The sequence below is a fragment of the Urtica dioica genome, chromosome 3, assembly GCF_054948205.1.
Source record: "Urtica dioica subsp. dioica isolate 48M chromosome 3, U.dioica_male_clone48M_v1_H2, whole genome shotgun sequence".
In the NCBI taxonomy this organism is placed as follows: domain Eukaryota; kingdom Viridiplantae; phylum Streptophyta; class Magnoliopsida; order Rosales; family Urticaceae; genus Urtica; species Urtica dioica.
In genome coordinates this window covers 31,636,858-31,664,723 of record NC_142758.1, presented here as the reverse complement: position 1 = coordinate 31,664,723, position 27,866 = coordinate 31,636,858, and the positions used below count along the sequence as shown (strand labels likewise).

Genomic DNA, 27,866 nt, shown 5'->3' with positions numbered 1-27,866 from the left:
ATTATTTTCTTAAACCCTAGATCGATTCCAACATTTTAATCTTGAATAATTCAGATACAATCAGTTGTTTTAATTCATTGGCTTCAATTGGTTCTTCGTGTTTGAAGTCTTCATCGACAAAAGATGGTATCTTGTTTTCCAATGAATTTATCTTCCTTAGCAGCACTTGAATGATTTGAATCGATCTTGGGCATATAGGTGGGTCAATCCATTCCAAAAACCCGCATCCATTGAATTTCTTTATCTGTCACAAGTATAAACCAAAGAATATTTATTTACAAAATCTTAAAAAGAATAGAAACATATGCAAACCTTATTTATAAGATTTCTAGACGGTTTCTAGGAGAACGAGAAACATATTCAAACCTTATACTCGGGGCATCCATAGAATCGTCTTCCAGTGTTATCAACAGTCCAGGAAATTCGTTCAACTCCATTTAGACCACACGAACATGAAGGAGGAGGTCGTCGACGCTCGGTACCACCTCCTATATTTCCATAAACGCGCGGCTTCCGACGTGTTGACGAACTGCAATCACTCGAATCCATCGTGATTGTATCAACATTAATTGTTATTTAATTCTGAAAGAATAAAATAAAACACATCAACAACAGGGTAAAATTGTTATTTCCAGTTCGTGACACATGTGTCACGAACTGGATTCACTTCGTGACACCTTGGAAAAATCGGGAATTCAACAAAAAACATCATTTTTGACAAACAAATCACACCCAAAGACAATGGAACCTATTTCAATATGAATCAAAACAATTAAACATGTTCTTGTATGTTAAGGATAGGAAGAATTTACCAAAATATGTTTGAAGAAATTTTGGATCTAGGATTTGCAGGAAGAAGAAGCTTGGATCTTGAAGCTTTTATGAACAATTTGCAGAAAACAAACTTGAATCTTGAAGTTTTGATGAACAAACTTGGATTGCAAAATGGTTTTAGATGGGTTTAATATTATTGCAAAATGGGTTTAAGAAACTTACACTCGGCGACAAGAAGATTCCGACGACCCAAGAGATGAAGATTCCGGCAACCCTAGAAGCTTCACTCCTTCATTCTCCACCTGAGTCCAAGAAGAAGAAAAAATTGAAAAAAACCGTGTAAGAAGTTTCAGATGGGAGAAGTGAAACGTAAGATGTATTTGAGATGATAAGAGTGTTGAGAGTATTTGGGGAAAATTTAATTTCTCTCACCTGCCAAAAGTACTAGTTTTATCAATTTTTTTGATTTTGGGCTAAATTTGATAAATGATATTGAGATGGTATTATTAGTGTCAATTTCCCATAGATCGATTTCATTTTTAATTAAAAAAATTTGTTCAGCTATTCTTTTCCATTGCGAGGAACAGAAGGATATACTCTATTGGATGGTAGCCAAATTTTATTCGACTTTTCGTGCATAGCAAATTCCAAAGACTTCCAAAAAGCACATAATAGGTATTAAATCACACGTTGTTTATCAAGCCTTTTGCAAAATTTAAAACAAACTGAAAATTCCATTCGTTATTAAAGATATGGATATTGAGAAGCCGAAGCGGTGGGGAAGCCGAACAGTTAGCGTGATCATTGGGTTTGTCAACGGTTTTAAGATTTCATTAATTATTGTGACCCGGCCCTGGTGCCAAACTACCAATCACAACTGATTTGCAAGTGAATTTTGACGGTTCAATAACAAAGGAGCAAGTCTCTCTTCTTCTGTAGCTTGTTCAGCAAACTTAGACCATCTCTGCTGACACTATATCTTGTATAATTTTTACATAAAAAAATATATGATATAATTATTTTATTTTGAACCAATTGTACAACACAAAATTTTACACTAAAGAGAATATTAAAAAAAATATGTTTTTAGATTAAATTTCTTAAATGTTACTTTTGTCCCCTGAATTTTGGTGGTGCTGAAATTTCCTCCCCCAAACTTTTAAAACTCGATGTTTTCCCCTTAATGTGTGAAATAATTTCATTTATGTCCTTCCGTCTAATAATCTGTGAAGTTGGTAGTTAAAATAGAACATTGGTCTGACGTGCTAGCTATTTGAGAGAAGGGTGTTATGGGTAATTCCATCATATAAAAAAATGAAATAAAAGAATTAAATTAAGAAGTAAAAGAAAAAAAACTTGATTGAAAACAAACTATCGATCTAAACCTAAATTCAAAATTGAAAATGGCGACATCGCCTGGGAATGCTGCTCCGACGCGTTCTTCTCTTCGGTTGAAGAACAAAACTTCTGGTTCAACATCGAAATCTCCGGCGAAGGGTGTCTCGAAATCTCCGGCGAAGAGAAAATCGCCATGGAATAAAAAATCGCCACTGAAAAGGAAATCGCCTATGAAGAGAAAATCTCCGACGAAGGCTTCTGCGCAGAGACCTCCACTACAACAAATACGATAATTACCGACGATTTTTTTCGTCGGTAATAACCCTATAATCGTCGCTAAATCTATTTAGCGACGATTTTAGCGACGATTATTATCGTCGCTAAATGTCCGTGCCTAAATATATTTAGCGACGATTTATTCGTCGCTAAATATTTACCGACGATATTAGCGACGATAATGTCGTCCCTAAATGTCGTGACGAGAAGTTTTTTCCATTTTGAAACAGGTAATTAGCGACGACTTTGTCGTCGCTAATTCACGCGGAAAATTTTCGCGCGTGAATTAGCGACGACAAAGTCGTCGCTAATTACTTCTGTGTAATAATATTTAGCGACGACTTTGTCGTCGCTAGCTAATTATTATTATTATTTTTATTTTTTATTTTTTTCGTCGTTAATTATTAATTTTTTATGGTTTTTTGTTTATGAAATTCTAAAATGAAAAATCAAATAAAAACTAAATTATATTATCGAAATCAACAAATATATAAAATCCGGTTACGTACGTTTTCGGTTATCGAGAAATATGTAAATAATAATCTACTATACACAAAATATCTAATAAAACACTAGTCGCGACGTTTGCTTTGTCGTCCCGGCGCTCGTTTTCCCCCTCCTCGACGTGAAACGCTCTTCTGTTGGCGCTGAAACTCTGATGGCTGCGGCGGAATAACGTGCTGATCAGTAGACTGACTTGGTCCGCCGGGCGTCGTCTGCTGGCTGGCGTCGGGAGTCCTCTGCTGGCCGCCCGTCGGAGTGTGAACGCCGGGCGTCGGAGTGTGGACGCCGGGCGTCGGAGTGTGGACGCCGGCCGTCGGAGTCTGCCGGCTGTGGGATGACGGAGCCTGCTGCGAACTCTACAGAAATTGGGGCATGAACGAGCTAAGGTTGACGCCGGGCACCTGACTCTGTATTGCCTCGGCGAACGCGGCGAAGGTCGATGTCAACACCTCCTGCGAGATATATCATGGTTGCGACGTCCCAGCCTCCGAACCGTAGACTTCGGCAACTTCAGCCGCCATCCGTGCTCCCTGTGGCACCAAACGTCCGACGCCGGTCAAGTGATCAGTCCGCGAACCCATAATATCGCGGATCGCCTGCTGCTCTAGGGCGGAAATATCAACGTCCGCTCCTTGTTGCTCAGCCTCCGCTCGCAACGTGTTGAACCTATCGACCAGTCGATCCTGATATAATTAACTAGTTAGTATATATTAATCGAAAAATAAGAAAAATAAATGTAAACTTACATAACGTGCGGAGGCTTCAGGAGTCAGCCATTCGGACTTGTCGGACTGATGTTGGCGCTTGTAGTTCGCAAACAAGCTCTCGAAAGCGCCTGTCTCGGCGCTCTTCTGCATGCATGTAAACAAAACTTCAAGTGTTAGATAATTTTAACGATTTGATGTATCATATAAACATAAAACTTACGTTCTTCATGCGGTGGGTCGAGAACCCAATCGTCCCCTGTCGAGTCTTCGTCTTCTTCTTCGCGCGATTCGCCTTGTTCTTCGCTTGTATGGCCTGTAATATAAGTAAACGCACACGTCAATAACAAATCGTTTAATAAAAGGGTAAACACATATTTAACGTAAATGATTTGATTACCTTAAACTCATCGCTCGTATATCGTTGTATCAGCGTCTCCCATTCGGTGTCGAGCTTAACGGTCCTCGGTTTCAGCGACCGCGCCACCTGTACGCTGCTCTTGCAGTCGATGTCGAACCATGACCGCAAGGTATGCCTCCAATCGCGAAGACGAGTCTTCGCGTCACGAATGATTGCCGCATCGACAATCGCCTTCTTCTTCCCGGTTGCATCACCATCGACTCGAATGTCGTACTTGTCTCGAATCGCTGCTCGGATCTCGGCCTCCTTCGCCGGCCCCACGTTCGCATTCGTCCACCTTGGGACCGTAGGCGAGATCTTGTCTCGGACGACCAACCCGAGCGTGTTCGCGAACGTCGCGAGATCCGGATCCATCTCGCGCTCTGGCTGCAAGAACGACTGAAACTCCTCGTTATAAATAACGACTTCCTTCACCCCGGGGCGCCGTGCACGCTCAGATCGAAGCCCGACCGTCGGCCCACGCACGGCCGGTTCGATATCCTCGTCTTCTTCTTCGACGCCATCACGTTCGGGCGCCGACTGGCAATAATTCGGGAGACGGGCTAAGAAGTCATCCCCGCCTCCGCTGCCTCCAGCTCCTGTAGCCGCAGCCATCTGAAATTCAAAACAAAATTTATTAATTTATGCATTCGTAATGATTTAAATCAGTTAATTTAGTAAGTAAATGAAAAACGTTATATACTATCAATCATTGTCGTTTGACAAATCATCTTCTTCTATCAAATCTTCGTCCTCAGTTTCTTCGTCATCGATAAACTCTTCTTCTTCAATATTTTCCAACAAGTTCACTGCGTCGTTGCTCACGGGCTCTGGTATCGCAGACTGATGACTCGTCGACAGTGAATCTAAATCTGACGGTTCTACTGACAACTAAACTGAAGACGAAGATTGACCAAGAATGAGGTCAATATCAGGAAGATCCCACACATTTCGATGATTACACTCTTCGCAGTCAAGACTACCGGCCACATACTGTATGATAAACTCATGTCACCAAATGGGTTGAAACCATCGGCGGCAAGTCCAAGCCGGACGTTCCTCGGTTCTGCCGCAAACATGGGATATTTTCGGTCGATCTCCTTCCACGTTGCTCCGTCTGCAGGATGTCGCAGTACACCATCCTCCTCAATGCGTTCATTCTCGTGCCACTGCATCTCTAGAGCTGTGTGCCGACTCGCGTACAGTCGCTTAAGTCGATCTTTCAGTGGAAAGTAGCGCAACACTTTATGCGCTACTTTTTTTCCACCGTCTTTCTTTAGCCACCGGCTCTCATTACAAACTGGACACTCGTCTAGATTGGTGTTGTCCTTCCAAAACAACGCGCAATCGTGTTTGCAGACGTGAATCGACTTGTAACCCATACCAAATCGACGCAATTTCGCCTTTGCTTCATAGTGTGACTCTGGAATCGTGTTGCCGATCGGATGAGATTTTTTCAGTACTTTCAATAGCTGATCAAATGACTTATTCGTCCACTTGTTCATCACTTTCAAATGCATCAACGTGACAACAAATGAGAGTGACGTATACTCCATACAACCCGGCCATAATTCTGTGTTCAGGTCATTAAAAAGGTCATCGAACTGTCCACTCTGGTATTCTGCATTCGGGTCAATACTGTCATCGTCACCGTCTACGTCGTTGTGATCTAAGATATCGTGTACAACATCAAACATCCCTCCTCCTCTGTAATCCGTCTGATACTGCATTACGTCATCTTCTTCCTCCCCGTGAAAGTTCCACCTCGTGTAATTCCTCTTAAATCCTCTTATAAAGAGATGATTCTCTATATCAGGAATTTTTTGCATCAACACGTTGTTACACATCTTGCATGGACACTTAACTCGTCCTTCGACATTTTCGTGTTGTCGGGCCATTGCCATGAACTCTGTCATGCCAGCCGCAAACTCAACGCTTAAACGTTGGTCCTCGATTATCCAATTCCTATTTGGATAACTCATTTTACCTATAGATTGAACATTTCAAAATTTAGTAGTTTTTGGATTTTATTTTATAATTTAACGATCGATCCTACCGAAATTTCGGCAGAACCTCCCCTATAAACGTAACAACCCGGCATCAAGCCTTTAATTTTAAAACCTGCATAGAAACATCCTAAAACTAACAATAAATCCAACCTCAGTGGTTCGATTATTAAAATTCATAATCCATATCAACTAATTAATTTCACATTTTTAATAATTTCTAACAAGAATTAAATACAATTCCATTTAATTTACATAAACTAACTAATTGTTTTTACATGTTTTTACATAATTTTACCTAATATAAATATTTATAACTAATTTTAATATTTATACCTAATATTAAAATTTATAACGAATTTAAATATTTGTGTAAACAAAACTAATTTAAATATTTATAAAATTTATAACAAATATATAACTCATTCTATAAATATAAATATTTATACTAAATTATGTAAATATAACTAATTAATTCATTTACCTTTATAACTAAGGGAAAATAACACATTTATACCCTGTGTTTTAGTGAAATGTCGAGTTTAACCCTCGGTTTTCAAAAATGTCGAGTTCATACCCTTTGTTTAACTAAAATGACGAAATTATACCATATGTTTAACTAAAATGACGAAATTATACCCTGAAATAGACAACAGTGTCACGAATATTCTTTTTATTGACTTTTCATTGACGTTGACTATAATATTTATATATAAACACCAATTATCTTTATTCATTTGTGCCATATATGTAATTTATTTAAAAACTAAAAAATAAACAACAGTCTCTTAATCGTGAAGAACACAGAAATAGGCAAATGGGTAAACATCGATAGTTGATAGTCATCAAAATCGCATATTCGAACAGAGAATCCAGGATTTAGAGTTACAATTCGAACACGGAATGAAGTCATTTCTTAGAAGGTATGAGTTTTATTATTTAATTTCAATTTAAGGCTATTTTTATTTCAAAATTGAGAATTTGGAAGTTAGGGCACTGATTTAGATTTGATTTGGTTTTTCTTATATAAGAGTTAATATCAATGAAAGGGAGATTTGTGACGCTGTTATTCATTTCAGGGTATAATTTCGTCATTTAAGTTAAACAGAGAGTATAATTTCGTCATTTTAGTTAAACAGAGGGTATGAACTCGACATTTTTGAAAACCAAGGGTTAAACTTGACATTTCACTAAAACACAGGGTATAAATGTGTTATTTTCCCTATAACTAATTAAGTTCTATAAAGTTAATATATATATATATATATATTAACTAATATATATATATATATTAACTAATTAATTCATTCTATAACTAATATATATATAAACTTATAAAAAAAACTTACCGTGTAGATTTGGCGCGCGCGCGCGGGAAGCGGGGAGGGGAAGAGCTGCCCGACCGGGGCGGACGAGGACGAGGACGGCGTCGGTGGTGGAGCGGCGACGGCGTCGGCGGCGGAGCGGCGGAGGAGCGGCGGAGGAGCTGCAGACAGGAGAGAGACTTTAGGAGAGAGATGTGAGGAGAAAGAGAGAAGTAGTGAGGAGAGAGAGACTTACCGGGGAGGCACACGGCGGACGAGACACACGGCTGAGGAGGAGAAAGCAGAGAGAAAAATGTAAATTTTAGGGTTTGGGAGCGAATGAGGAAGCTGGGTCGTGATCTGGTATTTAAAGACATTTACTGACGATTTTTTCGTCGCTACATGATTTCATTTCGTCGCTAAATGAACTTACGTTAACCAGGCATTTAGCGACGATTTCGTCGTCGCTAATAGTAAATTTCACATATTTAGCGACGATTTTATCGTCGCTAAATCATTTCGTTTTAATTTAATGGGAGAGATTTTTCCCTCTTTAAAATTCGAAAATATTTAGCGACGATTATTTCGTCGCTAATTGTATAGCGACGATAAAAAAATATGTAGCGACGATAAAATCGTCGCTAAAGGTTTTCGTCTTAATTAAATTGGAGGGATTTTTCCCTCTTTAAAACTCGAAATTAATTCAACATTATTAGCGACGATATGATCGTCGCTAAATGAATTCAGAAATAATTAGCGACGAATTTATCGTCCCTAATTATTTTCCCGCGAACTTAGCGACGACAAAAAAGAATTAGCGACGATAAATTCGTCGCTAATTATCTTTGCCGCCAAACTTTAATATTTTTCGCCCCAAAATATTAGCGACGATAATATCATCGCTAAAAGGGTGATTAGCGACGATTAAGTCGTCGCTAATAGTTTCGTCACTAAATGTGGTATTTCTTGTAGTTCTCACGACGAAGGTGTTTTCCGTATGTGAACTTTTAAAGATTGATATTTATAGACGGTGTTTATTTTGGGGACCACAAAGAAATAGGTTTTTTATCATCTTTATTTGTCACTTCCTTTTTGGTGTTGTTTATTTGTCGGTAAACTTGAAGGGTTGTGGGTCCATGTTGGTTGGTTGTTGGGCAATAAAAGGTAACTCGTATTTATTTTGTTTTAAATTTAATTTTGCAGAACCTTTGCGAAACAACTTTATACTCAATATGCACTATGGGGGTACAATGGAGTTTGAGTCTGGTGGCTGGAAGTACCTCGGTGGGCATGTACTTCATTTGGAATGTTTGCGAAACAACTTTATACTCAATATGCACTATGGGGGTACAATGGAGTTTGAGTCCGGTGGATGGAAGTACCTTGGTGGGCATGTACTTCATTTGGAATGTGTGGATATCGATAGAATGTCCATTGTCGTACTGAATAACACACTGAATCGGAGTCTATGATATCCTGGTTCAGAATTTTATTACTTGAGGGATCCACGGAGTAAGAAGGTGATGGTTGTTGATAACGACGAGGCTTTGTTTGAAGCTTTTGGAGACACATTGAAGACCAAGTGGGACGTTGATATTTTCTGTGAGCACCCCGTGGATGTGCGTGTTCGTGCAAACGAAAGGATTGTCCTGGCTCCACCGACTATTCAGGATGAAGTTGACGTTGACGATCACCCTCCAAATATGGAAGAGCAAACACAAGACGCTCCCGATCTAGAAGAGCAAACACAAGACGTTCCCTATCCAGAAGAGCAAACACAAGACGTTCCCGATCCAGGAGAGTTTATTCAACAGGAACAACATGAGTTCATGACAGAGACGGCGACACAAACACAAGACAACGTGCAGCAAGACGCGGGAGAGAATGTGCAGCAGGATGAAGCTGAATCTGATCAAGAGGCGGTAGAGGATTTCCAACAAGAACCTGCTGGGTTTGAGTTAAACAACGACGACATTCATGTTGATAGAGACGCTGTTGATATTGGTCTCTCAGTGTTGCGTGGTAAAGGGAAGGCTGTTTTGAGCGACACAGACACAAGCTTAGACATGGATGCAGAAATTGGCGTGGAATCCGATTCCTCAGAAGAAGAACTACCGGAGATTCCTGAAAGCTCAGGAGCCAATAAGTTTAGAGACTATAAAAATTTGAAGACGAAACTCCCATCGTTCACGAAGTTTAAAGAGGTAGATATGCAGAATCCAAGCTTCAAGTTGGGTTTGGTGTTCAAAAGCTCAAAACTGTTCAAACAGGCCATCAGAGAATACTCAATCAAAGCCGGTGAAAATATATACTTCAAGAAAAACGATTCAAACCGTGTAAGAGCAGAATGCAAGGACCCTAACTGCAAGTGGACGTGTTACGCGTCTGTTTTGGGTGACACCGGTACGTTCATAATCAAAACGTTGAGGCCTGAACATACTTGCGCTAGGGTTAACATTAACCCGTTTGCCGCTGCAACATGGCTTTCAAAGAAGTAGATGCAACAGATCAAAGACAGTGAGTCGTTGACGGCCGCAGATATCATGAATCGAGTCCAACAAGACTTCGTGCTTGAATGTTCGAAGGAGAAGGCTTATAGGGTAAAAAAAATTGCTAAGAAGGCTATCGAGGGTTCGTATAAAGAACAATATCATGCTCTTTGGAGCTATGGTGCTGAACTGAAACACTCAGATCCAGGTTCAACCATTCAATTTGAAACTGAAACTGATTCAGAAGGTCAGACAGTTTTCAAGAAGATGTATGTCTGTTTTCAGGGCTGCAAATCTGGGTTTAAACATTGTAGACCTGTGATTGGTGTTGATGGTTGTCATATCAAAGGTCATCACACCGGTCAACTACTGACTGCAATTGGTATCGATGGGAATAACAGTATTTTCCCGATAGCCTACGTAGTTGTTGAGTCTGAGTGCAAGTCTTCATGGACGTGATTTCTAAATTTCTTGAGGGAAGATCTAATTATTGTCAACGGCCATCACTGGACGTTCATATCTGATAAACAAAAAGGTCTACAAGAGGCATTGACAGATATGTGGGACAAAGGGTCCGTTCAAGTAGAACATAGGCACTGTGCTAGACATTTTCAAGCGAATTTCATCAAGGTAATTCAGATATGCAAATTTGAATCGTGATTATCTCTTAGTATAATATTTACTCTGATAATACACTTACCAATATCGGGCTAATATGCTTTCTTCATTAGGTTTTCAGGGGAAAATTTATGAAGACCAAGATGATGGCGGCGGCGATGACTTATTCTACTGGTAGGTTTGAATCAGAGATGGATGATATTAAAAGAGAAGACCAGGAAGCCTACGATTGGCTTATTAGCAAATGCCCTAAACAATGAGCGAGATGTAATTTCAGGACTGGTCCTAAATGTGAGATCGTGCTGAACAACCTCTGCTAGAGCTTCAACGGCACACGAGCGATCCTAATGGCAAGATAGAAGCCTATTTTATCAATGCTCGAGCGCATACAACTGTACCTGTTGCAACGCTTCTCAAAACAGCGCAAGGCCTATGAAAAATGGACCGGTGCACTGGGACCACGCATTCACAACATTCTTGAGCAAAACAAAGTCCACAGTGCTCTGAATATACCTTACTGAACCGGTGGTCAACTGTTTCAAGTTACTAAGTACGGTGCCATGTACAGTGTCAATTTGGAACACCCAACATGCTCATATCGCCGTTGGGACTTATCAGGTAATGACTTAGTGCAATTGGTTATGTCTAACTTAATTATGTGTCTTCAATATCTAACCTAGTAACCATGCCAGGAATTCCTTGTTCACATGCCATTAGTTGCATATCGTAGAAGCATGAAGAGCCAGTGAATTACGTGTCAGACTGGTATAAAAAAGGATTTCCAAAGTAAGATTTATGAAAACATGATCCAACCAATCAACCCCATCAAACAATGGCCGAGGACAGGTTTGAATCCTATGTCGATGCCACCAGAAAGAACTAAGCCCGGCAGACCCAAAAAGCTAAGACGAGTTACACATGATGAGGTCGTTCCTCGTACAGGCACAAAGTTGACTCGGAAATATGTAACCAAAAAATGCTCAAGATGTGGTAAACATGGTCACAACAAAACAACATGCTTTAGAAGAGAGCATGAGCAAGAGGTATTTGTGTTGACTAATTTTAATTTTTTATGGTTATTTTACTAATTTTTATAATATTATTCTTACAGAGAAATGAACGAGCAAGACGTACAAGTAGAGGATCTACTCAATCGACGCATTCAACTCACACAATTGAAGGACCTCAAACTTCACAGCCAACACAGGGTCAAACTCAAGAGGACATGCTTAGGGTAAAAAAATTTATAGTAAGAAACTCAAGACGATATTATAACATGAATATGATTTATTCATATATGGTATTTACAGTGTAGCCCTCGGTTCCATACTCACACCGGCTTGCGAGGAGGGCAAATGGAGCAGAGCAGTTTATTCCGAGATTAGAAGCCCGGTTTATTGCTATGGTTATGTTGTTAGACTTTTTTGGATTACGAATGATGTATATGCGACATGAACGTGTAAACCAGGTCATTTTGGGAGTCTTTAAGCTAAGAAAGTTAATAGTAGAATATGACTTGAATATGTAACCCAAGTCCTTTTGATACTGCTTTGAATTTTTTAACAGATTCCTATGTATTTTGAATGTGTTAGGTATCTCATTCTGTTTCCCAATCTTCATTCAGTGTCAACCAAAACGCAAGATGCACAGAAAAAACACCAATTTTCTTCTAATAACAATACAACATATATGATCTTCATATACCAATCTTCAAATAACCACTACTGCATTACTTGAACAAAAGCAAACAAACAAAAAATACAACAACACAGAGCAATAACTTAATTTTCTTGGATTCACTATGCATCACGACCATAAGATCTTCAGTTGAGAGATTCAATCTTGATTCCTCAGTTGATACATTCAGTCCAGAATATTGTCCATCATCCCTCGAATCTTCAAAGTCCCATTCTTCACCAATGTTTTCATATCTGTTGATTTTCTTCAGTAAACCTGGAATAATTTTCTTTGCATCGGACACATTATTGGCGGTCCATCCATTGAAAAAAATTGCACCCTCTATCGTCCTTACTCTGATAGAATTCATAGACAGAAAGAGATGGAAATGAGTGAAAATCCACAAATTACTTAATAATTTTAGAATTAAAATACAAAAATCCAGATTAACTTATATTGTGAACGTCCAAAGAAGCGTCGTCCTGGATTATCTCCTGTCCACGCGGTACGGATTTTGGTCATACCACATTTACAATATGGGTGTCGATGTTCATCAATGGAGCTACGCTGTTTCTTGCGACTTGAGAAGATGCTCGCACTGCTGTTCATCGCGAACAGGGAAGGAACGCGAAACGATGTTCGATTTACTCGGTGAAGAAACAACAACGATTTGGGTATTTTTTTCTCGAACCTTAGCTCATCATTTTTTTCTGTCGAACAAGATTTGGGGCTTTCCTTTTTTATAAAATGTATATTCTATCATTTATAACTGATATCATAAAATATCTCATTTATAATTTGAAATGGTATAAACTAAGGGTATATTCGTAACTTCTGGAATAATGGTAAACTTAACTGACGTTTGCTCGAAATAATACACGGAAGGCCTAATTCTATTACAAGATCTGATATTAAGGACTAAAAAAATCAGTTTTTATAGTACAAGTAATGTATTCTCAGCACCACCAATAATAACATTTATTCTCAGTAAAAGTAATGTATTCTCAGTAAAAGTAACATTTATTCTTATATTTTATTTATTAATTATGTGTAACATTTAGTATAAATCAATAATAAATGATTTAAAAATAGAAAAAAATTAGTCAAAAATTAGTAAACTTCATTACATAGATAGTACGATTTTGTCTTAGGAAATAAATAACACATTTTTAAAAAACATAGATATGAAAATTACATATTATTAATTAGATTAACTACTATAAAAGATAAAAAAAAAAATTACTATTAAAAATAAGCATACTAATTTATTTAAGTTGTATTGAAGGAAATAATTTGGATTATGATTATAGACACTGATATAAATAAGTTATCAGCATCTGAAATACAAGTGAGACCCACCTATATGTAGGGTCCACCATTGATTTCACATCGCCGATCGCTGATGCCGCTGATGAAAATCCTTATCTTTGATTCACCAGTAATTCGAGAAAGTATGATAGCTCCCCCCACCATACTCATTTTAAATTCTCGTTGCAATTGTTCAACAAACTTCTGGGAGCTTGAGCCAAATATAATGTCATCAACATAAATCTGAGAACTAATATACTATGACCTGATGTGTTCAACAAACAAGGTTTTATCTATTCCCCCTTGATCGTAGCCATGATCGATCAAAAATACCGTCAACCTTTCATACTAGGCCCTAGGCGCATTCTTCAAGCCATAAAGAGTCTTCTTCAAATTATAGACATGGTCAGGATGGTGAGGATCTTCAAAGCCCCTGGGTTGAGCAACATATACTTCTTCTGAGAAAATCCATTCAGGAATGCACTCTTGACATCCATATAATGAAGCTTAAAGTTCAGATGGCATGTTAGAGCAAGCAACAGACGAGAAACTGGAGCACATGTTTCTTTGAAGTCAACACTTTCTATCTGAGAATAGCCTTGAGCCGCAAGGCGCGCTTTGTTTATGGTGATGTTGCCCTTTTCATCCGACTTGTTCTTGAATATCCACTTGGTACCTATGACTTTAACATCAGCTGGGCAAGGAACTAAATCCCACACATCATTCCTTTCAAATTCACCAAGTTCTTCCTGCGTGGCTACTACCAAGTATTCATGAATAATCGCTTCTTCAATGTTTTTAGGCTTATAGGTAGAGATGAACAAGGAATGACTAAGCAAATCACAATAATTAAGAGCAAGCTTATCTCTGGTTCTTCTTCCTTTTTGTGGATCACCGATAATGGAATTGATAGGATGCTTCTCATTCAAGTCTTGCATAGATTCATCATCAGATAAGCCAACAAATTTATATTGAATAGTTGCAGAAGTCCCTTCTTGACCAAGTTCTTGAACAACATGAGTGTAAGTGGTTGTTTCATTAGTTGCACAGTCTTCGTCTACACTTGCCTTGTAATCTTCAATGTCTTTGACGGTGACATTTATGAACTCCATTGCAGAGTGCGTGCGCTTTTTAAAGACTCTATAGGCATGGCTAGTGGTGGAGTAGCCAAGAAAGATAACTTCATCAGTATTCGGATCTAACTTATGCCTATAGTCTCTATCATTCAGAATATAGCACACACTTCCAAAAATATGCAAGTACTTGATCGAGGGCTTTTTCCCTTTTCACAGCTCATAACAAGTCTTCTCAATTCTAGTTCGAACATACACTCTGTTGATAATATAGTAAGCTGTATTTACTGCCTCATCCTAAAACTTCAAAGGCATCTTCTTGGCATGAATCATCACCCTGGCTATCTCCTGTATGGTTTTATTTTTGTGCTCAACCACTCCATTTTGCCGTAGAGTGATAGGAGATGAGAATTGATGAACAATCCACTGAGACTCACATAAATCAATGAAAGATCTATTCTCAAACTCACGCCCATGATCACGACGTATAGATTTAATGCAGCTTTCTTTTTCACGTTGAAGCTTGGTGCACAAAGTGATGAATACCTTGAGAACATCTGACTTTTCCCTGAGAAAATCTACCCAAGTGGATCATGAGTAATCATCCACACAAACAAATACATACTTATTGTTGATGTAGGATTCGATCCCTCAACTATCAAAGAACTATATGTTATATTTATGGTATAAATATATATATTTAGAATACACGGATCACGAGAATTCGTCGTAAATGAATTGAATTAAAGCTGAATTGCCAAAATGAACAAACTAATATGAATAAGATAATAATACTTTATTGCAATTCGATCGAAATACAGAGTGGTCGAGCTCGGACTGAGAGTTGACGAGCTCAACACGAATATCGGACAAAATGTAAATAATCAGGATAAAAAAATAATTAATGAATCTCCTAAAATTATCTATCTTCTATTTATAGCTGAGTCCGGTTCCGCTCCATCATCAATCTGGCGGACACGTGGTCGGTATGGTGGTCTTCTAGGTGCGTTATCGTCCGGCAGCATCATCCGGGCTGACTGCATGCGAGATCAAAGTAGCTGGACCTGTTCTTCCGGGTGGTTGAGGATGAAGTCTAAGGCTCGGAGAAGTATTCGTCTAGCGAACTCAGCTTTGGTCGTATGGGTTGGGCTTTTTAGCGAATTGGGCCCGTCATTTTGTTGAAAGAGTTTTTCATCACGAAAAATGGATAATTGGGCTTAAAACCTAATTAAATTTTTTTGGGAGTGGGATAGATTAATTTCTATACCCACAATTAGTCCCCTAGTATATTTAATAACGATATTTATCAAATAAACTAAAGTTACGTTCGACAGAGAGCAATGTTTCGTCATAATCATTTAAGGTCAAAACTGCCCTGCTACGACCTCGGGACAAGTGCCAAGATTTACTCATTCGCGGTGCAACCTGTCAAGCCGATCAATTTTGAATTTGTAACAGAGTCGGTTGAGCTTCCTACTCGAGTGGGATTTCAAACCAGTCTGACACTCAATCGTCATACATAAATAGGGCTTTTCAATTCTTTTTTATTTCACCTCCCTTTAAACGCTTCTGAAGATTCCGAAACAAGGTATTCCTCATTTCTTATCTCTCTCTTCTTTTTCCCTTGTCAGGGTTTATCTCTCTAAGTTTTTACAGTCATTAACCCCAAAAATGAAACTAGGCTTCACATATTTTTTCCAAGTTTGTTACTCTGTCCACCGAAACTACTGCCGAAAAATTAGATGATGTCTCTAAAGATCTCCGGGGTTCCACCATGGTGACTGAAGTCGAATTTGTTGAATTATTTGAAGAAGTTGATGTTCCCCTAGAGGTCTCTTTAGCCCTTCCGAGCAAAGATTATACAGCCTCAGACATTTCAAAGGGGTATTGTTGTGTCTGAGAAATCTTCTTTAGGGAATGTGGGCTTAGGTTTCCCATCAATCCGCTTTTGTTAGAATATTTACAAGCTTTAAAAATTTCTATTCTGTAAATGCGTCCAAACTTAGGGGACGGCTGTGAGTCATGCCTTCTGCCAAGAAGACTAAGGGGAATAAGGTAGCTTCCATGGAAAGGGTTTTTGTTTCGGCCGCAGAGGTCGAAAAAGAGGAAAAGAAGAAGGGAAAAAAGAAGAAGGAGAAGAAGAAAACTGGTTGAAATGATCTAGGGTTAAGAAAAGATTTAACGCTTCTAGCAAGCGGCGGAAAATAAAAATTTTCTTTAAACAAGTAAAACGATTTTTACTAACCTAGACAAAGAGCAAGCACATGTTATTATTAAAACTATCTAATAGTGATTACATGTTTAATAACCTTTATGAAGCTTGATCGTTGAGAAACTTGTGGAGGTTGAATCGCTCGTCTTCCCACGCAGCACGACTTTCTTCGTTCTTCGGGAACTCAAGTAACCACGAAAGTTTCTATAACATAGATCACTCGAAGTAAGACGGAATAAGTGTGTGGGCACTTTAAAACACGACGACTCAAGAACAAGTCTTAGAGTTGAAGAGCTAAAATAAACACTAGGTCTAATGTGGACCTAGGTGCCAAAACAAAAACAAAAAGAGCTAGAGAGAGAGAGAAGGAGATGGGCGGCCACAATGTCTAGAGAGAGAAGCTATAGGAGAAATAATGAGAAACAATGAGGATGAGGCCTCTATTTATAGGAGAATGATTACCTTCATAAAGGTAGTTTCCTCTTCTATAGAATATCACATATTCATGAGCAAATATTGCCTCTTTCTCCCTTATGTCACACGGCCAAACAAGCTTCTAGAAGGCCTTGGATTTGTTTCATCTTTTGCTTTCTCTCTTGCCTTGGCCGCCCACTTCATTTCCTCATAGAGGATATTTGTTTCCTCTTTTTCATTTGGAAAGTATCTTCATACATCAATGTACAAAATTGATCTCTATTTCTTTGGTTTGGACGAGCAACATGCATATAGAACGAGCTTCTAGATGTTTCTTCATTTGTTCATGACAACATAAGAAAAACCCATTAAGAATTTTCAAGTAAAATTCCATGAAATGAAATTTATCCTCAAGGCCCAAATTATTTAACTTGGCCGTGTGGTTTAATTCATTCTCATCATATGACAATGTCAAAAAAATTATTTATTGACATTCATTTCGTCCTATGTCCAAAAACACAAAAATACCCTTTAGACAATTTTCGTAAAATTTACTAGTTATTGTTTTGACTTAGCTTCTATTTTAACTAATCCTACTCGATATGACTTGTGACACTGACCTCAGGGATCCAAATGAACAAAGCTTGAGCTAACCTACTTGGACTCAAAAGTTCACAAACCTTTTCCAAGTTTAGCTTAATGTTAATTAACTCCATTAAAGAGTTGACACTGAGAATCTCTCGGTTCAAATGAATTTATTTATTACTCAAGAATCATACTAAATTGTGATAAGTGGATCCACTAAATATTATCTATGTTTACCCTTCATGAATATCATCAGCTAGTCGAGATTTGCAAATTTACCATTTTACCCTTCTAGTTGTTATTTCCTCAACTCCTTTGTCGCTTGTGAATAAGTTAGAAACAATGTATTGACGAGGAGCTAATAAGTCACGTTGATTCATCCAAAAGTGTCATGACTCAATTTGGACACTAGCCAGTTCATTTATTCACATTCCAAGGAACAAAGCATGAGGTGATATACATTGCATTTCAGCAATCTTATACATGAATTCCATATATATGAGATCTTCACAAAGTTACTCATGACCTCTTCATAACTTAGTACTTCACCAATAGGTCCTGTTCAGAGTCACATAGTGAATCCGAACTCTGACTTTCTCAAATGAGAATACATAAGCTATGAAATGACATGTCTCATTTAAAGATTGAGGTAAGCACGATGCAATTCATACGTAGTGACTTCGAGACATAAGAGGTTATGGTTTGATCTTATTCTGTCTCTAGAAGTGCACTGGTCAATTCAGTACCTTTAGAAGATACCTAGAAGAAATATAGAGTCTCCAACTCTCAATGTCCCATAACCAGATATCATAGATTCTCCTAACAATCATACAGAGATCAATAGCCCTTTGATCTTTAGATTGTGAATATAAAGTTTTAAGCAAACAATGAAGAGTTTGTTCATGCAAATCTACATTTGTCTCTTCATATGTTGTTAGGTTTTATTGTCGCTCATTTTCGGACAACGATTTAAAAAACCGGAAACGGTTAGGCCCAAGGCCGGACCAAGTGGCCTCGCTTCGGTTCGAGCATGTCGGACTCGGTATCCCGAGTCTTCCCTTAGGTGGGAATGACCCTTGAGTTCGTCCAAGCACCTGAAAAGATAGAAAGAACACGTGAACTACAAAGGGGAAACAGAGGGGCTGCTTCTGTTTACCTCTTCGACGCTCAACATTAGTGGGATTGAGGTGGAGTGTAGAGGTTTTAGAGGGTGAGAGGCCAAAGATGAGCGAAACGAGTGAAGTATGAGTTCAACAGCGCTTCGGGACTCAAAATTGGATTACCTTTGGGAGAGGGCGGACTTCTCTATTTATAGGCGACCAAGGGGTGTTTCGGGCAACCCCTTGGCCGAGTGAGCCTTTGGGTCGGCCATTGGCCGAGTGAACTTCTTGGAAGGTTCACTCGGCCATTGGCCGAGTGAAGTGCTTGGCCGGCTGAAGGTTCACTCGGCCATTGGCCGAGTGAACTGCTTGGGAGGTTCACTCGGCCATTGGCCGAGTGAGCTGCCCGGAAGGTTCACTCGGCCATTGGCCGAGTGAACTGCATGGCCGGCTGGAGGTTCACTCAGCCATTGGTCGAGTGAACTACCTGGAAGGTTCACTCGGCCATTGGCCGAGTGAACTGCATGGCCGGCTGAAGGTTCACTCAGCCATTGGCCGAGTGAACTGCCTGGAAGGTTCACTCGGCCATTGGCCGAGTGAACTGCATGGCCGGCTGTAGGTTCACTCGGTCATTGGCCGAGTGAAGGGGCTGAACCTTCGGCCGGCCATTGGCCGGCTGACCCTTGGGTCGGCCATTGGCCGGCCGAGCCCTAGGGTCGGCCACTGGCTAGCTGAGCATTGGGTCGGCTGAACCTTGGGTCGGCCTATGGCCGAGGCAAGGTTTTGCTGTTCGAGGCCTCGCGCCGATCGCGTGGGTCAAAGTGATGCCTTTGTTCTCGTTGGTCCGAGACGGGCCGACAACATTAGCCCCCCGAGTTTCTGGTCGAGCGGAATCTCAGTACTTGAGCTGACGTGCGGACCCGGGACAAACGCTCTCGAGTTTGTGGTCGCATCGTAGAAGGGCTTTTAATGCATCGCGAGGGACGGCTTTTGTGCGTCGCGAGGGATGGCTTCTATGCGTTTCGATGGATGGCTTTTATGCGTCGCGAGGGACGGCTTTTGTGCGTCGCGTGGGACGGATTTTGTGCGTCGCGAGGGACGGCTTTTGTGCGTCGCGAGGGACGGCTTTTGTTGTCTTTATTTTTACGTGTCTTATGTTCTCGACATACTATCGTAGTCGATTCGCACGGTTTTGTCGGTGCGCGTCTTATTTTCTCGACTTACCAATGAAGGCGTAATCGATTTGCACGTCTTTGCATTGCGTGCCTTATATTCTCGACTTACCAATGAAGGCGTAGTCGATTCACATGTCTTTGCGTTGTGCGCGGCTTATTTTCTCGACCTACCAATGAAGGCGTGACCGATTAGCACGACTTTATTGCGCGTGGCTTATTTTCTCGACCTACCAACCAAGGCGTGATCGATGTGCACGGCTTTGAGGGGTACGTGGCTTATTTTCTCGACCTACCAATGAAGGCGTGATCGATTAGCACGGCTTTGTTGTGCGCGGCTTATTTTCTCGACCTACCAGTGAAGGCGTGATCGATTAGCACGGCTTTGTTGTGCGTGGCTTATTTTCTTGACCTACCAATGAAGGCGTGATTGATTTGCATGGCTTGGGCCTCGGGGGGCCTTGGTGTCACATTGGTGTGACCGGGTTTTCCGTGGACGCTGGCTAGGCCAGTTACGTCCGGCGGGCACATGCCTTTGAAACCCATATGTGATTCGCTGCCTATCGGCGCACGAGCTGGGCGGCGAGCGCAACCATACCATCTTATGAGCGTGGCACCCTTGGGCGCGCATGTCACGTGATAGGCGAGGTTAGGTGTAGACTTGATCCCCCGGCGAGTGTGGTACCTTAGTGCACTGGTCACGTTTTCGAGTTGAGTCTCTTGGGTCGAGTCTTGTGCCCTTGTGAGCATGAGCCATGGTGCGCTTGTCACGTTTGGGGACTCAATTGGCCCATTCTTTCTCTCACGAGAGCGTCGTGGAGCGAATTTTGGTGCGCCGTTAGGGGCGACTTGAGCACGTCTTTAGGGACGATTTTTGCTGCTTATGGGAGAGCATTTAAATTTAGAATAAATGACAGGATTGCTCCCTGAATTATAGCACTTGAGACATCGTGCTCCTTAAAACATAAAATCGACTAAATCACCATCTAATATCATGTTTTGTACGCTTCTGGTCCTTCTGTGTATGAAACTCAATAGAAGTCTGTTAAGTCGTCACGTTTTCGTCACGTGAGATACATTTCTAGTGGTTTTACGAATATAACCCTTAAAACATTAACCCAAATATATATAAAAGAAGAATTAATCGATATTTTCAAAATCCAAAAATTCTCATCGCCCAACTCAGCTCGAGCTAGGGTTATAAAAAAACCCCAATTTTCCCAAAATCAATTTCGAAACTCCATAACCAGTTAAGGTTCGAGAACCCATAATTTCTGAGGTCCTTGTCGCGTATTGCTTTCTCTCGTTTGTGATATGGAAACCAGTCCGAGCAGTTCGTCGAATCGCAAGAAACCTCGTGTCATTGTCGAAGATCGAAGGCCGCAGTGTTTGTGCGAAATTAGCAGCGTCGAACGGACTTCGTGGACAAATGATAACCCAGGAAGACGATTTTACGGATGCCCAAAGTATCAGGTTTGTTTTTTTTTTTTTTGTAGTTGTGAATCGATTTTTTGTTTGGGTTAATTCATTATGTATTGAAGTGGACTGATTTGTTTCTCAGAATTCTAATATGAGAGGGTGCGGATTTCATGAGTGGTTGGACCCACCGATGTGCTCAAGAGCAAAGCATATTATCCCTGGATTGTTGAAGAAGGTCAATACACTCGAGAGCGCAACACAGTTTTCGGTGACTGAAAAATCGGTAGACCAAGGCCCATCTCCAAAAAACGACGACTCAAGTGACGTGATTAGGCTAATTGCTACTGAAGTGCATAAATTGAAGCTGTTGGTTATGATTGTTCTTTTACTTATTTGTCTGGTTTTGTTTAAATAATCTGAATGTTATTGAACCATTGTCGTGTTTGACGCGTAACCTATATGATGAATTAGATATGCAATATGTTTAAGAAGATGTTTAAAGTTGGTGTTCGGCTGTTTTGTATAAGTTGGCTGCTTTGTATAAATTTGTGAGGTTATGAAAATGTGTTCTGATAAATGGAATAAGAGTTAGAAATGAAGATATGTGCAAGCAGTAGGCAATTACTTAGTAAAAAACACATTTGATTACAATTCATTACAAACATTGTATTTCAGATAAGCCTTTACAAACATTGCAAGCATTGTATTTCAGATAAGCTTTTACAAACATAGTACAAAACACATTGCAAGCAGTGGGCAATTACTTAGTACAAAACATTACAAACATTACAGTAACTAATAACTTAAGCCTTTACACCAAAAAGAAGAAGTGAAGTTTGTAGGGCATTAGACCCGACCCAAAAGCATGAATTAAGGACGAAAGATAGGCTATACATCTTTGTCCTTAGAAACACAAAATCAGTCTCTGAAAAGCCCTCTAGGCTCCATGACTTCCCGTCGACTGGTGCGAGTCCTAAATCTTGGGCTTCGCTGTAAATGGAAAGAAAAAAATAAAATGTTACGACCCAATATCTACTGATGACCATAAATTAATATTGGAGCTTGGTAGTTAGAATATAGGTGTGTGGATTAGGTGTGTGGCTCGCCATCTCGCCAGATCGCAGATCGCAGATCGCTCACTTAGCTCGCGAGCTGGCGAGCTGGCGAACTGAGTAATATACACACCTATATTACCAAGCTCCAATAATTAAATATGACATCACTTACCCTTAAATTTGGCTGGCCTTCTTGTGTAGCTGAAGGTCCCTGAGTTGCTTGAGTTGTGTGTTGTGTTGCTCGAGCTCGTTGATAAGCTCGTTGGCTGCCCTTCTGTGTAGCTGAAGGTCCCTGAGCTTCTTGAGTTGTGTGCTGTGTTGCTCGAGCTCGTTGAGAAGCTCGTTGGCTGGCCTTCTGTGTAGCTTGTCTCTGAAAAGTATGAAATATTCTAATTACCAAACCTATAATGAATTTACGTTATAGGTTGCCAGTCTTATACACAATCAGGTACCTGTTGTTGTTGTAGTCGTCTGAAACACGTGGTCTTGTTGTGTCCATCCTTGCCACAGCTTGAGCATGTAGTTATGACATACCTTCTAGTTATTCTGGTTCCACGGCGAGGAACAATTTCGTCGTGTTCAACTCGCCTCAGCTTCTTTGGCCTCCCAGGTTTTGCTCTGTCAGGTGGCATCTCCATTGCAGTTAAGCCTGTCTTTGGCCATTGATCACTCGGATTTATGGGCCTTATCATGTTTTCGTATGTTTTCGTGTAGGCTTCTTTTTTATACCAAGCTGACACGTACTTGACTGGGTCCTCATGCCGTTGCCATATGCAGCTGATTACATGCGAGCATGGTATACCTAAATTCACAAAGTTCAGACAAATGTTAATGTTAAGTATGAGCACGTCTTAAATATGTAATAAATAGCACTGTATACCTGACAAATCCCATCGACTACACGAGCATGTCTGATGAGCGAGGTTCACTCTATACATTGAACCGTACATGTTGCTCACTTGATATTCACTTTGACCGGCCCACTGTGCTATGTTCTCTGCGCTTAGAACCTTGTTAGTCTCAAGTATTTTATATATTCGAGGACCTATTTAACCTTTCCATTTATCAGCAGCAAGGCGTTGCTTGCTGAACCTTTGCAATAGATACATTCTCAGCCGTTCTAGCAATGATAGGATCGGTTTCTGCCTCGCCATAAGAACTGCTCTTGTGCCATTGAAACTTTCACAAAGATTATTCAGTAAGATCTCGCATTTAGGAGTTGTCCTAAAATGGCTCCTAGCCTAGTGATGAGGACCTTTCTCCATTAGCCAATCATACGCATTCTGATCTTCATTCTTTATAAGCTCCATTTCAGATTCAAACCGAGCTTTTGAATATGCCATTGCCGAAGACATCATCAAGCTTTTAAGATATTGTCCTTTAAAAACCTGTCACAATATTCACATCTCACCATTTAGTTAAAGAATATTCTTAGTTAAAAACCTATCATAATATTCACAGTACACTGACCTTAGTGAAGTTACTTTGAAGATGTCGAGCACAGTGTCTGTGTTCGGCTTGCACAGACCCTTCCTCCCACATACTCGCTAATGCTTCATGTAGGCATTTCTGTTTGTCAGAAATAAATGTCCAGTGATGACCATTGGAGATGTTCACATCTTCTTTCAAGAATTGTAGAAACCATGACCACGACGCCTTGCATTCTGATTCAACCACGGCATACGCAATCGGAAAAATGTTGTTGTTTGCGTTTATACCAATAGCTGTTAGAAGTTGACCAGTGTGATGACCCTTTATGTGACAGCCGTCGAGGCCAATCACAGGTCTACAATGAAGGAACCCATCTTTGCAACCCTTAAAACATATATACATACGTCTGAAAACAGGCTTACCCTCCGGACTTGCCTCAGATTCAATCTCTACTGTCGAGCCTGGGTTTGAACATTTCAGCTCAGCTGCATAGTTCCATAGCGCCGCATATTGCTCAATGTACGATCCTTCTATTACTTGTGCAGCAAGTTTCTTAGCTCTATATGCTTTCACACGTGAACACTCGAGATTGAAGTCTTTTTGAACTTGATTCATGAAATCTGGAGCAGACCACGACTCTGTGTTTTTTAATTGTTGCATGTATGTCTTTGACAACCATTTAGAGGTGGCAAACCTGTTACGATTAACCCTCGCACACGTATGCTCCGACCTAAATGTTTTGATGATAAACAAACCAGTCTTGCCTAGTAAAGAGGCATAACATGTCCACTTGCAGTTTGGATCCTTACACTAAGCTCACACACGATCAGTATCATTTTTCTTAAAGTAAACATCTTTACCTGCTCTGATAGCATACTCTCTGATGGCTTCTTTGAATATGTGAGCGGTTTTGAATGTTAAACACAGTTTCAAACTAGGGTTTATCATGTTAGTTGCCTCCTTAAACTCTTGGAAATTTGGAAGTCTTTTCTTTGGAATTTTTTTTCCCGGGACACTTGACGAGCCATTGCCATGTTCTGCTAGATCTGAATCTGATGACTCGTCAGCCATACCGATGTTAGCGTCCATTTCATACTCACTTCCATCTTCAGAAATGTCGTCTACATCGCTCATAACATTCTTTCCTTTTCCACGTAACGCTGAAAGTCCAATGTCTACAACATCACCATCTACGTGGACGTCATCGTCACTGGCTTCAAACCCAGGTTCTTGTTGCAAGTCATCATGGCCATGCTCATCTGATGATGCTTCATCGACAATTGCAGCAGCTTCATGACCACCATCTTCATCCAGGTCTTCAATGCTTGGAGCTTCATCGACTTCTGCAGCTTCTTCATGACCACCATCTTCAGTTGGTCTTCAATGCTTGGAGCTTCATCGACGTTTGCATCTTCTCCATGACAACCATCTTCAGTCATGTCTTCAATGCTTGGAGATTCATCAACGTTTGCAGCTTCTCCGTGACCACCATCTTCAGTCATGTCTTCAATGCTTGGAGATTCTTCAACATTTGCAGCTTCTTCATGACCACCATTTTGAGTAAGGTCTTCCACAATCGGAGCATCTTGAGTAAGGTCTTCTACAACAGGACCATCTTCAGGAAGATCTTCCACATTTGCACCTTTATCATTCTCATGAGATTCTTTTGTAGTCACATCATCGACAATGTGACCTTCTTGAGACACGATGATCTGCATATTGTTATCATTATCCCAATACACAATGTGTGGAACATTAACGGGATGATCGCAATACACATCGACAGCCCACTGTGTTCTCAGCGTCTTCGCCATAACGTCCAACAACGTCTCGTCGTCTTCAATGAATACCAGCTGCGTACCACGACTCTCAGGGTCCTTCAATAAATAGACTGGGCCATCAAGAAATCCTAGTTGGACCCTCAATATATTGTGCAAGTACACTATAGACATCCTGTCTATATCTGCACAATCCAAGCGAGCTACATGCCCACCAACGTATTTCCAGTTAGCAGTCTCAATACTCATCGAACCCCCATAGTGTATGTTGATCACAAAGTTGTTCAGCAACGCATCTGCAACACAAAAAATAAATACAAATTAAATGACATAACCTAATAAATATTTCCCATCCATACACACCAACACCCGACCAGATGAATTAAAAAGAGGAATAAATGAAATACTTGGAGACACAGAGGACCCACGGTTTCAATAATACCCGACCATTTACAAACAATAGAAAAATGTGGTCCCCGAACCCATTTTATAAAAGTTCAAATTTCACAATCACCATCAGAGCATATTATTTTCTTTTCACTTACCAAAATCATCTTCGCTGTGAGGTATATTATCAAAAGCTTCTTTCGCCGGCGATTTGGTCTTCTCTGTTGATTTCTTCTTCGCTGGTGATTTTGTTTTCATTGGCATTTTTGCCTTAGCCGGCGATTTCTTGTTTGCACGAGACGCAGAACTGCTTCTCTGCAAGCGTGGAGACGACCTCGTCGGACTCTTCGTCGAAGATTTACCTGGTGATTTCTCCATACCTTTGAAAATCAGGGTTTAGGTTTCTCGATTTGTAATGGAATTTGAACTCATTTTTTTAGTTTCATTTATTCGATTATATTAATTATTTTTTAATCAATGAATTTAGAATATTCATGAATTTAATATTCATTTGATAGTTTACTACAATACCCTTTTACTTAGTAACACGTGACTCACACGTGAAAATATGACTGACGGAACGTGACCCAGCTTAGACGGCAGGACCAATCTGTCACAATCGTGAAGATTAAGGAGAAAATATCGATATTTTAAAGACCGAGGGGCATGTTGTCACATGTGGATTTTAAAATATCGATATTTTAAAGACCGAGGGCGTGTCGAGTTGTGAATTTTCGACACGAGGACTTTCAAGTCGGTTCGTGGGTTTTATGGGTCAACTTTGAGGAATAGGCTCGACCCGAGGAGTTACATGTAAGGTCGACTCGAGGGTTAGTCACGTGAAGATTCGGCACGGGGACTTATCAGCCGACTCGCGGACTCGAAACTCAACTCGAGGAGTGAACTCAACTCGAAGACTCATGTAGAATCGGTATGAGGAGTAGTTAGTCAACTCGTGGACACGGTACACGACTCGAGGAGTGAACTCAACTCGAGGAGCCAACTCAACTCGAGGAGTCATGTAGAGTCGGCACGAGGAATAGTTAGTCGACTCGTGGACTCGGGACTCAACTCGAGGAGTGAACTCAACCCGAGGAGTCATGTATAGAGTCGACACGAGGACTTATCGGTCGATTCATGAACTCGGGACTCAACTCGAGGAGTGAACTCAACTCGAGGAGTCATGTGTAGAGTCAACACGAGGACTTATCGGTCGACTCGTGGACTCGGGACTCAACTCGAGGAGTGAAATCAACTCGTGGACTAATGTGTAGAGTCAACACGAGGACTTATCGGTCGACTCGTGGGCTCGAGACTCAACTCGAGGAGTGAACTCAACCAGAGGATTCATGTGTAGAGTCGACACGAGGACTTATCGGTCGACTCGTGGACTCGAGACTCAACTCAAGGAGTGAACTCAACTCGAGGAGTCATGTGTAGAGTCGACACGAGGACTTATCGGTCGACTCGTGGACTCGGAGCTCAACGAGGAGTGAACTCAACTCGAGGAGTCACGTGAAGAGTCGGCACGAGGACTTGTCGGTCGACTCGTGGACTCGGGACTCAACTCGAGGAGTAAACTCACCTCGAGGAGTCACGTGAAGAGTCGACACGTGGACTTGTCGGTCGACTCGTGGACTCGGGACTCAACTCGAGGAGTGAACTCAACTCGAGGAGTAACGTGAAAAGTCGGCACGAGGACTTGTCGGTCGACTCGTGGACTCGGGACTCAACTCGAGGAGTCATGCGTAGAGTCGACACGAGGACTTGTCGGTCGACTCGTGGACTCGGGACTCAACTCGAGGAGTCATGTGTAGAGTCGACACGAGGACTTATCGGTCG

The 27,866-nt window shown here is 40.7% G+C and overlaps 2 protein-coding genes across 2 annotated transcripts; both read right to left on the bottom strand.

Moving 5' to 3' along the window:
- Positions 1 to 16: 16 nt before the first annotated feature.
- LOC149402570 (uncharacterized) lies at positions 17 to 4,611 on the bottom strand. The gene is made up of 8 exons (XM_089608440.1): positions 3,997 to 4,611; positions 3,820 to 3,912; positions 3,639 to 3,743; positions 3,437 to 3,575; positions 2,147 to 2,370; positions 997 to 1,076; positions 367 to 529; positions 17 to 244 (listed from the first exon to the last, which is right to left on the bottom strand). The coding sequence occupies exons 1-8, from the start codon at positions 4,609 to 4,611 to the stop codon at positions 17 to 19; spliced, it is 1,647 nt and encodes a 548-aa protein (XP_089464566.1).
- A 17,991-nt stretch (positions 4,612 to 22,602) lies between these two features.
- On the bottom strand, positions 22,603 to 24,993 carry LOC149402569 (uncharacterized). The gene is made up of 8 exons (XM_089608439.1): positions 24,720 to 24,993; positions 24,295 to 24,623; positions 23,899 to 24,243; positions 23,684 to 23,816; positions 23,483 to 23,587; positions 23,309 to 23,425; positions 22,963 to 23,230; positions 22,603 to 22,798 (listed from the first exon to the last, which is right to left on the bottom strand). The coding sequence occupies exons 1-8, from the start codon at positions 24,991 to 24,993 to the stop codon at positions 22,603 to 22,605; spliced, it is 1,767 nt and encodes a 588-aa protein (XP_089464565.1).
- Positions 24,994 to 27,866: the final 2,873 nt, after the last annotated feature.